General features: G+C 39.2%; 1 protein-coding gene across 2 annotated transcripts in view; it reads right to left on the reverse strand.

Annotated features, from left to right (window-relative positions):
- LOC308669247 (scavenger receptor cysteine-rich domain-containing protein DMBT1-like) overlaps positions 1-5,109 on the reverse strand; it is a gene marked incomplete at its 3' end in the record, with an annotated part of 267,088 nt that extends 261,979 nt beyond the window's left edge. For both annotated transcript variants that reach the window (XM_081329866.1, XM_081329865.1), the window contains exons 1-2: positions 5,029-5,109; positions 120-155 (exon numbers count right to left, since the gene is read on the reverse strand). In XM_081329866.1, coding sequence (XP_081185992.1) covers positions 120-155; positions 5,029-5,098 — 106 coding nt within the window. In that variant the 5' untranslated portion in view covers positions 5,099-5,109. The remainder of the gene's footprint in view (positions 1-119; positions 156-5,028) is intronic.
- Positions 5,110-12,143: the final 7,034 nt, after the last annotated feature.

Here is a 12,143-nt window from a genome sequence, read left to right on the forward strand (position 1 = left end):
ATAAGAAGGTATGAAATATAAGATTTATATTTGCTAAGATAAAAGATATTATTATTTTTTAGTTTAGTTAGTCTGACATTCCATCAGACTAACCTAGTGTTGAATAAGGTTGCACTCACCTGATGGAGGTGTCATCGTGGTAGATAGAGCTGGCACTAAATTGTGATTAAAAAAGCAGATTATTACAATAATTATCACCATAATTGCTGTTATGATAATAATTTCCAAATGCATACAAAACCCTTTGATCGCACTGTACAAAGAATATTGAATTGAAACACAGGAACATTGACTGAAACACTCAAATCTAGTTTCCCCAAAATTTGTTAGTTGCGAAGTCATGTCCAACCCATCGCAACCCCATGGACAATGTTCCTCCAGGCCTTCCTGTCCTCTACTATTTTCTGGAGTCCATTTAAGCTCATGCCTACTGCTTCAGTGACTCCATCCAGCCACCTCATTCTCTGTCGTCCCCTTCTTCTATTGCCCTCAATCTTTCCCAGCATTAGGCTCTTCTCCAGTGAGTCCTTCCTTCTACTAGGTGGCCAAAGTATTTGAGTTTCAACTTCAGGATCTGGCCTTCTAAAGAGCAGTCAGGGTTGATCTCTAGGACTGACCGGTCTGAATGACTTGCAGTCCAAGGAACTCGCAGGAGTCTTCTCCAGCACCATAGTTCAAAGGCCTCAATTCTTTGGCGCTCAGCCTTCTTATGGTCCAGCTTTCACAGCCAGACCTTGCAACTGGGAAAACCATGGCCTTGACTATATGCACTTTTGTTGGCAGGGTGACGTCTCTGCTTTTTAGTGTGCTGTCTAGATTTGCCATGGCTTTCCTCCCCAGGAGCAAGCGTCTTTTAATTTCTTGGCTGCAGTCCGCATCCGCGATGATCTTGGAGCCCAGTAAAATAAAATTTGTCACTACCTCCATTTCTTCTCCATCTATTTGCCAGAAATTGCGGGGGCCAGATGCCATGATCTTGGTTTTCTTAATGTTAAGTTTCAAGCCCCAAAATTACTGGTGGCATAAGGCATAGTTCCACAAGGGGGAGCTAAATCTTTACATTTAGTAACCTGTCCAATCTAAAAATGGATAGCAATCCATTATTATACTAGTATAATGTTGGGGCTCCTTGCCATATTTATAGTTGTTCTAAAAGTGGGTCATTAGAAGTAAAACAAAAAAAATCCCTACTGAAACCCAACACCCACAGTTAGATTTAATTTTGTCTTTGCTCAACTAGAATTTTATATTTGTAAAGCTACCATATCCAGGTGAAAAAATATCTGGCCAACTCCAAGATGTCAATTAATTAAAATATACAGAAACCTCTCATTCCTTGCTGCCATCTCGTGGCTGCCTGAACTTTTCCACATCAGATATAGTAGTCTGAAATAAATACAACTGGTTTAATCATTTTGGATTGCAGTTTGATTTCCATTTAAAAAAACAATTGAATCAGATGGAAATAAATATCTTTTACTGATAAATAAGGTTTGTAAGCCAATTATGGAGTAGCCTTCATAGTCAATAAAAGAATAGGAAAAGCAATACTGGGATACAATCCTCAAAATGACAGAATGATCTCAGTTCAAATCCAAGGCAAACCATTCAATATCACAGTAGTCCAAGTCTATGCCCCAACCACCAGTGCTGAAGAGGATGAAATTGACCGGTTCTATGAAGCACTACAGCACCTTATAGAACTAACACCAAAAAATGATGTCCTTATCATCATGGGGGATTGGAATGCTAAAGTAGGAAGCCAAAAGATAACTGGAATAACAGGCAAGTTTGGCCTTGGAGTACAAAATGAAGCAGGGCACAGGCTGATAGAATTTTGTCAAGAGAATACGATGGTCATAGCAAACACTCTTTTCTAACCACCCAAGAAACAGCTCTACACATGGACATCACCAGACGGTCAACACAGAAATCAGATTGACTATGTGCTCTGCAGCCAAAGATAGAGAAGCTCTATACAGTCAGTAAAAACAAGACCAGGAGCTGACTGTGGCTCAGACCATGAGCTTCTCGTTGCAAAGTTTAGGCTTAAACTGAAGAAAGTAGGGAAAAGCACTAGGCCAGTCAGGTATGAATTAAATCATATCCCTGTTGTATATACAATAGAGGTGACTAATAGATTTAAGGAATTAGATCTGATAGACAGAGTGCCTGAAGAACTATGGACAGAGGTTCGCAACATTGTACAAGAGGTAGCAACCAAAACCATCCCAAAGAAAAAGAAATGCAAGAAAGCAAAATGGCTGTCTGAGGAAGCTTTGCAAATAGCTGAGGAAAGGAGGGAAGCGAAAGGCAAGGGAGAAAAAGAAAGATATGCCCAATTAAATGCAGAATTCCAAAGAATAGCTAGAAGAGATAAGAATGCCTTCTTAAATGAACAATGCAAAGAAATAGAAGAAAATAATAGAATAGGGAGGACCAGAGATCTTTTCAAGAAATTTGGAGAGATGAAAGGAACGTTTCATTCCAATTCCAAAGAAAGGCAGTGCCAAAGAATGTTCAAACTATCACACCATTGCACTCATTTCTCATGCTAGTAAAGTTATGCTTAAAATCCTACAATCTAGACTCCAGCAGTATGTGGATCGAGAACTACCAGAAGTACAGGCAGGATTTCGAAGAGGCAGAGGAACTAGAGATCAAATTGTCAACATACGCTGGATCATGGAGAAAGCTAGAGAGTTCCAGAAAAACATCTACTTTTGCTTCATTGACTATGCTAAAGCCTTTGATTGTGTGGATCATAACAAACTGTGGCAAGTTCTTAAACAGATAGGTGTACCAGACCATGTTATTTGTCTCTTGAGAAACCTATATGTGGGCCAAGAAGCAACAGTGAGAACTGGATACGGAACCACTGATTGGTTCAAAATTGGGAAAGGAGTCCGGCAAGGTTGTATACTGTCGCCCTGCCTATTTAACTTATATGCAGAGCACATCATGAGAAAGGCAGGGCTTGATGAATTAAAAGTTGGAATTAAGATTGCCGGGAGAAATATCAACAACCTAAGATATGCAGATGATACCACTCTAATGGCAGAAAGTGAAGAGGAACTAAAGAGCCTCTTGTTGAGGGTGAAGAAGGAGAGTGCAAAACTTGGGTTGAAGCTTAACATTAAGAAAACCAAGATCATGGCATCCGACCCTCTCAATTCCTAGCAAATAGATGGGGAAGAAATGGAGGTAGTGACAGATTTTATTTTCCTGGGCTCCAAGATCACTGCAGATGGGGACTGTAGCCAAGAAATTAAAAGACACTTGCTCCTGGGGAGGAAAGCCATGACAAATCTAGACAGCACACTAAAAAGCAGAGATATCACCCTGTCAACAAAGGTGTGTATAGTCAAGGCTATGGTCTTCCCAGTTGCAATGTATGGCAGTGAAAGTTGGACCATAAAAAAGGCTGAGCGCCAAAGAATTGAGGCCTTTGAACTATGGTGCTGGAGAAGACTCCTGCGAGTCCCTTGGACTGCAAGGCGTTCAAACCGGTCAGTCCTAGAGAAGATCAACCCTGACTGCTCTTTAGAAGGCCAGATCCTGAAGCTAAAACTCAAATACTTTGGCCACCTAATGAGAAGGAAGGACTCACTGGAGAAGAGCCTAATGCTGGGAAACATTGAGGGCAAGAGAAGAAGGGGACGACAGAGAATGAGGTGGCTGGATGGAGTCACTGAAGCAGTAGGCGTGAGCTTAAATGGACTCCAAAAGATGGTAGAGGACAGGAAAGCCAGGAGGAACGTTGTCCATAGGGTCGCGATGGGTCAGACACGACTTCACAGCTAACAACAACAACAACAAGCCAATTATTATGAAGAAAAAAATTCAGCTCAACACTACTTTTGATTTTTCACTCTTAACAGTGGCTTCTGTCCAAAAGCAATCCCCAAATTTCAGCTGTGATATTTAATACTTTTATATTTCTAAGCACTTCAATTTATACAAAAAGATAACGTTGGATTTATCATTAGTGAGGTTGAAGGATTGATTTTGTAATACCCCAGATCTGGATGCCCTGGATCCTTATAGTTCAAGGGAGATTGAGATCCTGAGTCATGTTCTGCTATGTTGCTAATCACCACTAATCAAGTGGTGATTCCCAAATCATTATTCAGTCAATCACAAGCAAAATGGTTGAGATACTATTCTCTAGTCTAGGTGACAATGCAGCTGACTGAATACTAATTAATTCTAAAGAAACCTTTATATATGTATATAAAACATGTTGTTATAGAAAACAAAAGTAGTTAAAATGTCCAAGAGGTATATTTTTTTGTGTAAAATATCTTCTTTCTTCTGGGATGAATGAAGGAACCCTTGTTCATGCCAGCCCATACCTGCAGTCTGGAACAGTGGAGCTTAGACTTAGATTTGATACTACTTTTACTCTGTATAAGAAGGTGGCTGGGCACTAGTAATTTTGAGAATCTGTATTATAAAAAAATTAATCCACTCCCACCTAGCCACTCTAGCTTGGCATCTATGCTTTTGTTTGAAAAGCTACAACTGCATCTGGAGCTCAGTCATTTGAACAGGATTTTTAATCACTTTTACTTGTCATTAAGCAAATAAAAATAAGGGGACTTAACTCCTGATGAAAAATTATTTGTGTGGTGTGCATAAACAGAACAATAGTAGCAGAGAAAGACACCAATCACCCCTTTTCTTCTTGCTCCCTTTTTTCTCTTCTGCAAACCTATATTGTTCCTCAAATCTGCTTGTCCCAATCAAAAACAACTTGGGATCTCTGCTATCATGCCGCTGTTATATTGGTATCATTTAACATCACCATGTGGGTCCTCTTAAATTCAAAGTCTTAAAAAAGTACTTAGTGCCAACATTAAATAATAAAATAATAAAACGATTAGCCTTTGTGCAATCATGTCAGGGTTATCATTGGCAGTTAAATCTACTCTCACCTGCTACTGAGGATCACTTCATTCTAATCTTTGTCCTTGGAAAAGTTTCCCGCTTGCAGAGTTAAGTATAGATATATAGTAAGCATTTTACCTGAGCCAACATCATGAAGTATTTCTGTAATTAACATTAAAAATAGGGTGGGTTCCATGGCAATATACATCCTCCTGGGTCTTTTCCTTTTGTGTAAAGTATGTTTGTGTTCTTATATATATTGAGTCTCCAAGGGAGTGGCTTACTGTTTCTTTTGGCAATAATAAAATGAAAAATAAATGAGAAGGTCAGTTAAAACTCTCCCTCTCTGTCTTTCTCTCTCCCTTCCCTCTCTCTCTCTCTCTCTCTCACACACACACACAGAGACAGCTGTAACCTTGGATTTAGCTCACTGAACAATTCATTTTTTCAAAAGCTTTGCTTCCTGAAAATTGTTTGGTGATTATCATAAACCCCTTCCAAATGAATGCAAGTGTAATTTCAGAATGACTGTATCTCATAGGAATCTTGAGAAATATGAAATTAACTTTTGGTGAATATAATATATTTAACGGTATAATGCTTCTGGCAGGTGCATGAGTTTCCCAGAGCTGAAAGTCTTTTGCTGATGATTTCCATTTGCACTCAGTGTCTGAAGCATCTCATTGCAGTGTTCAATAATAGTCAGCCAGTGTTGTTGGATTCCAGAACAGACCCCTTTCTAGTGGATCATGCTCATAACTCATGACTGTAAGCAAACTGTCAATGTCAGCTCAGAAAATAAAGTTGACAATTCTGTGTAAAGTAATTTGTTAAATCATTCTGGTGACTTTGCAGAAATAGAAGATTTTTTATAAAACAGTACTTGATAGGTTAAATTACAGGTTATTTTTGTGATTAGCAGCCAAAGATCTACAAGATACCTCCAAAAGGGTCCAGAAAGTAAAATCTTTGTTGTCCAGTGTTTAGCATAGAATAGGAGAGTTTGAATAATCAGCATTATAAAACTAGTTTAATATCTGCTTCCCTGGCTATGTCCTTTAGTTGAGACAAAAGCTAAAGCCTCATTTCTGTGCAAACAAAAATACAAATCTTTATCTTAAAACAGTCTTTTCTAGATGTGTGCTTACAAGTATCAAATACAAGGAAACCTATTGTTTTATGTACATTTAGAAACAATTTATCATAAATGCAGTATCAGCTAATGACCACAGACAGAACAATTAGATATATAAAAAGTTACAAAGGCGCTTCACCGTAACCCCGTGTATACGCTTTAATGTTCTTCCTTCTTTGAGGCGCACTATGTACTATTAGGCAAGATTTGTACTCTGTGAGGTTCAGAGAACAGAAGTTCATCCTAAGAACATTTATGCTTACTGTGCTCCACCTGAAGTTGTTGATTAGTTGAAATGATCAATGACTGCTTGTGTGACTCATTCCATTGTAACACTGGAAGGGTAAGATCAAGAGAAATAACTAGAGGCTTGAGTCAACTTCTTAATGCTAACTTTGCCTATTGCTTTGGGTAGCTCAACTATTATAACATATCAGGCTAAGTATACTTTGTCATGAGAAAAGACCTTTGAATTTTGTTTTCTGAACTACAATGAAAACAAGTTTATTGTTGTTTTCCCTCACTTTGGTCATTTTAAAATAGTTTTGTCTTTTTCTTAATTGTTTTAAGCAATCCCCAGATTCTTAAAATTTATACAAAAAGGTGCGCTAAACTGTAAAATGACCATTTATTTATTTTTGGAAAATAGTTATATGAAAATCTGTTCCCGGATTACAAAGTCAATGATGCCATGACACATAAGGAAGTATTTGTCAGTGGGTGTTTTCCCCTACTTATTTGCTTATCTCATAATGGTCTTTTGAATATTGTGAAATCCTGAATAAGTAAATACTGTATATCACATAGAATTCCTTTACAATGTAGTTTTATATCTGTAGCAGGAAACATTGCCAAAAGCTAACTAAGACATGAAAAGTTTTAAAGATTTAACCTATTTTGAATTAATTATTGTATTATTCTGTTATACTTTTGGACAGTAGAACTGAACCAATTTGCCAACACTTTTAAATTTTATGTCCAAAGTTGCCTTAACAATTGACTTCCACAAGTTTGTTTTCTTCCAAAGGACACTCTTAAATCAGGTGTGTGTTACCAAGATGATTTGGTAAACTAGAAATACAGCTAGTCCTTGAGATATGACTGTAATGAAGCCTGCCCGTTAAAGCTGCATGTTGCAATGGTTGTTTAGTGAAGCATCTCATTTAGTGATCTCCCATCCCTGTTCTCCCAATGCAATCATGAAACAAACATGCAGTTGTTAAGTGGAACACAGGGTGCCTCAAGATTGAGGGAGGCCTTTGGGGGTCTAGCACAGGCCCAGATTCACCTGCCCTGGCATTCCCAAGTCTCCCCCCACCGCCATGATACCCTGTGCTCTGTTTTCTGCCCCTTATATCCCCACAGGCCTTTTCCCATTCCCACTGTCTTTCCCTCCTCCCAAGCTTTAGGCCTGATTCCCATCCCAGCAGGCCAAACACCCTCCTTCCCACTTACCTTTTGAGGAGCTCTGAGGCCTTCAAGAGTACTTCTTTACTTGGATGCTTCATTACATGGCTATGTGGTGCGATTCCAGAAGCAGTGGTGATATTTACAGCTCCCAGAATGCAATTTGGCTACTGGAAACATAGGAAACTCAGAGGAGTGTATGGGTCTGGGTGGGGATCAGGCCTAAGAACAGCTGGAAGATGCTGGGGGAAAGTAGGTGGAGGGTGACACTGTATCATCCCCGCAGTTGATTGTAAAGTTGAATGAACATGGGGGTGCTGCAGCAGCTATAGGTTTGGGGCCAGGTCATAAGTAGCTTTTGTGGGGGTCTGCTATAATTTAGAACAGCTGTTAAGCATTTGATCATAGGTGGAGGACTGCCATACCCATTTGCTTGAAATCATTGATTAGTGCCGAAATTATGATAAGACATATGGTAATATAGAAGCTGTGAAATTGCTAGTTTATCTGTAAAGGAAAGGAGTATATCATTTTTCCACGCCTTTAGGCTAAGATCTGATTTGGATGGATGTGCTCCAGGACCCATCTGGCTATAGCATCAGAAGTAGAAAGCTCAAAATAGGTTCACCTAAGTTGGATACTGGTCAGTCCTAGAGGAGATCAACCCTGACTGCTCTTTAGAAGGCCAGATCCTGAAGCTAAAACTCAAATACTTTGGCCACCTAATGAGAAGGAAGGACTCACTGGAGAAGAGCCTCATGCTGGGAAAGATTGAGGGCAAGAGAAGAAGGGGACGACAGAGAATGAGGTGGCTGGATGGAGTCACTGAAGCAGTAGGTGTGAGCTTAAATGGACTCCAGAAGATGGTAGAGGACAGGAAGGCCTGGAGGAACATTGTCCATAGGGTCGCGATGGGTCGGACACGACTTCGCAACTAACAACAACAAGGTGGATAGCAGGGTTGAAGTCCCCCTGAGGCTCAGGCAATATGACTTCATACCCAAAGAGATAGTGCTGGTTTCAGTAGTAGTTTTCTCCTTGTAAAGGGAATTGAGTAGTGAAAGTTCCATTCAATAATAGAACTTTAGCACAAAGGAGGACTTTAGTCTAAATCAGGGGTTCCCAACCCCCAGTCCATGGACCAGTACCAGGCTGCAGCATGCCAGCAACTGGTCTGCACAAACAAGCAAAGCCCCATCCACAGGATGTAGGCAGTACACAAAACCACGCACCCTCCCGTCCATGGAAAAACCTCTCTCTACAGAACCAGTCCCTGATGACCAAAAGGTTGGGGACCTCTCGTCTAAATGACTTAATGGCTGACACCTGAAGCAAAAGCATCATTCTTGCAGTGCTAATGCAAAAACCCATAGTGATGGTCCCACAGTGTCTTTGCATCAATGTTTACATTGATGCCATAATTCTTGATTTTGGGGGATATATTTGAGACTTGGGTTTTGTGCATTCTTTATCTGCTTAAGTTTTGGATTTGGGGCTACAAATTTTTGTCAATTATTGGCTTTCTGCATTCCTTATCTTATTACAGTTAGCCTGACCAAGATATCCTGGATAGGAATTTGTATTTAGAAAATGAGGAAAATCAAACTTGTTATATGACTTTATCCGAATTTCTAGTTGTTCCATTTCACATTTGAAAATAACCTGGGTTGTTATCTTAAATATTTGCTATTGCTTCTTAGCTATTTTGATTTGGTAGGCACAAGCAAAATGTAACATTTAAGATCTGCAAAATAAAATGCATGTTGCCAAATGTCCAAGTTAGACTAATATTCAATACTATTTTATGTCAACAGCTGAATCTTAAATGTAGCATTTTTGCCAATTATTTAATATTGATGATGATGATAATAAAGAAGTGCCACCAGGATATCAATTCTTGGTGACCATAAAGATTTTCTCTATGATGATCTGTCCCTAATTTGGTCCTCAACTCTTCAAATGTGCACTAACAGAGTCTCTCCACCCTCTTTTCTTTCTTTCCACCTTTCTCAGCATTAGATTTTTCTCCAGAGAACAAAGACTTTGCACTATGAGTCTGGAGTAGAATAATTAGAGGCCATTCTAGGCTGATTTATTCAGTGATACATTCATTTGTTTTCTTAGCTGTTCATGATATTTTCAGGTGTCTTCAACACCAACTGTGTTTTCACTGCTTTCCTTGACTTTTAGCACTAGGTCTTGCAGATCCTTTGCATTTTCTCCTATCAAGGTACTGTCATATCAATATAGCATATTTAATATCAATAGGTGCTAAACAGACATGTATCTGCATTGCCATTAAAACAAGCTAATGCACACACACATTAAAACATGTGGAATTACGACAAATTCATAGTCTTGTCATTTGCACTTTCCTCCGTTTCTCCTCCATGCAGACTGAGGAGCAAAGACTGGGTTTCCTGGTACACAATGAAGTGTTTGATACAATTAACGAAATATATAAATACTGTGCAAGCAAATACTGAGCTTAAATGACATTTGATATATTTGTAAGACAAATATAGGTTCTAGATTTAACACAGGGTTAGGGTTACTATATAGATGCAAACCTTAAAAAAAAAACCTCAGATAATCTGATTACGTCTGTCTGCGTTCATTTGCAATGTGTTGCAATACAGTATGACATACAGTAGATACATAGCTGTTTATAGCTTGGCAATTTAGCGTTAATGAATAACTTGATCCTTTGATAACCCATGTAGGTTACTTACTGATTTTATTATTTCTGGACTTCCGAACATTACAAAATACTTTCAATACTTAGATTTATTGTCAACTTTTTTAAAAATCTACTGCTTACAGGCACACATCAACTTTTAGATTTATATGGCTGAATTTTAAAAAGAATCCTCCTTCATGTGAAACCAAAGATCCGGTTCAGGTCAATGAACGTTTTAAAAATGAACTATAAATGTTTATCTTTAAAGAGGGATTGGGTAATTAACACCTACGCTTGCTCTGTCTTTCAGGAAAGAAAGTATACAATATCCATATGTAAGGTAATAAATAATCCTCGCAAATACAAAATTCACACCATCTTGTTTACTTTCCTTTTTTGAAGGTTAAAGGAATTAAAAATATAAATAAACTCTTTGAAATACCACATTACCACCAGCTTGCTTAATTTAATTCTCCACTGAATATTAAAGAAGTTAAAATGTAAATGAGTCTTGTGAATCAAGAGATTCTTAAAGGGCTCCACAGGCAAATACACAGCTAAGCCACAGCCACACACCCACAACAATAATTTTAAAAATCCACCCTGAAAAAGTGGCCCCGGCTTATTCTTTTTTTTGCTCTTGCTTTTCTGTGTTTGAAGAATGGGCTTAATATTACTAATGGGTATTAGTTTCCACAATTCTGTCTTTAAATCAGGACTGGGCATCCTAAAATCCAGCATCACTGAATTGTTTTGACAAAATATATTTTTGTTTTTTTGTTAGCTGCGAAGTCGTATCTGACCCATCGCGACCCTATGGACAATGTTCCTCCAGGCCTTCCTGTCCTCTACCATCTGCTGGAGTCCATTTAAGCTCACGCCTACTACTTCAGTGACTCCATCCAGCCACCTCATTCTCTGTCGTCCCCTTCTTCTATTGCCCTCAATGTTTCCCAGCATTAGGCTCTTCTCCAGTGAGTCCTTCCTTCTCATTAGGTGGCCAAAGTATTTGAGTTTTAGCTTCAGGATCTGGCCTTCTAAAGAGCAATCAGGGTTGAACTCCTCTAGGACTGACCGGTTTGATCGCCTTGCAGTCCAAGGGACTCGCAGGAGTCTTCTCCAGCACCAGAGTTCAAAGGCCTCAATTCTTTGGTGCTCAGCCTTTTTTATGGTCCAGCTTTCACTGCCATACATTGCAACTGGGAAGAACATAGCCTTGACTATACGCACTTTTGTTGACAGGGTGATATCTCTGCTTTTTAGTGTGCTGTCTAGATTTGCCATGGCTTTCCTCACAAGGAGCAAGCGTCTTTTAATTTCTTGGCTACAGTCCCCATCTGCAGTGATCTTGGAGCCCAGGAAAATAAAATCTGTCACTACCTCCATGTATTCCCCATCTATTTGCCAGGAATTAGAGGGCCGGATGCCATGATCTTGGTTTTCTTAATGTTAAGTTTCAACCCAGGTTTTGCACTCTCCTTCTTCACCTGCAATAAGAGTCTCTTTCGTTCTTCTTCACTTTCTGCCATTAGAGTGGTATCATCTGCATATCTTAAGTTATTGATATTTCTTCCGGCAATCTTAATTCCAACTTTTGACTCATCTAGCCCTGCCTTTCTCATGATGTGCTCTGCATATAAGTTAAATAGGCAGGGCGACAGTATACAACCTTGCCGGACTCCTTTCCCAATTTTGAACCAATCAGTGGTTCCGTGTCCAGTTCTCACTGTTGCTTCTTGGCCCACATATAGGTTTCTCAAGAGACAAATAAGATGGTCTGGTACGCCCATCTCTTTAAGAACTTGCCACAGTTTGTTATGATCCACACAATCAACGGCTTTAGCATAGTCAATGAGGCAGAAGTAGATGTACTTTTACTGCATCGTCTTTTAAGATTTTGAATAGCTCAGCTGGAATACTGTTGTTTGGTTCTGATAGACGAGGACTCAGAGTGGTTTTTGCAATGAACGAGTTTATTGAATACACAACTGTCAACTAGCAACTGTCAAGTGTTGCAACCTTTTATAGTGG

Source organism: Vipera berus (genome assembly GCF_964194415.1).
Source record: "Vipera berus genome assembly, chromosome: 5".
Taxonomy (NCBI): Eukaryota; Metazoa; Chordata; class Lepidosauria; order Squamata; family Viperidae; genus Vipera; species Vipera berus.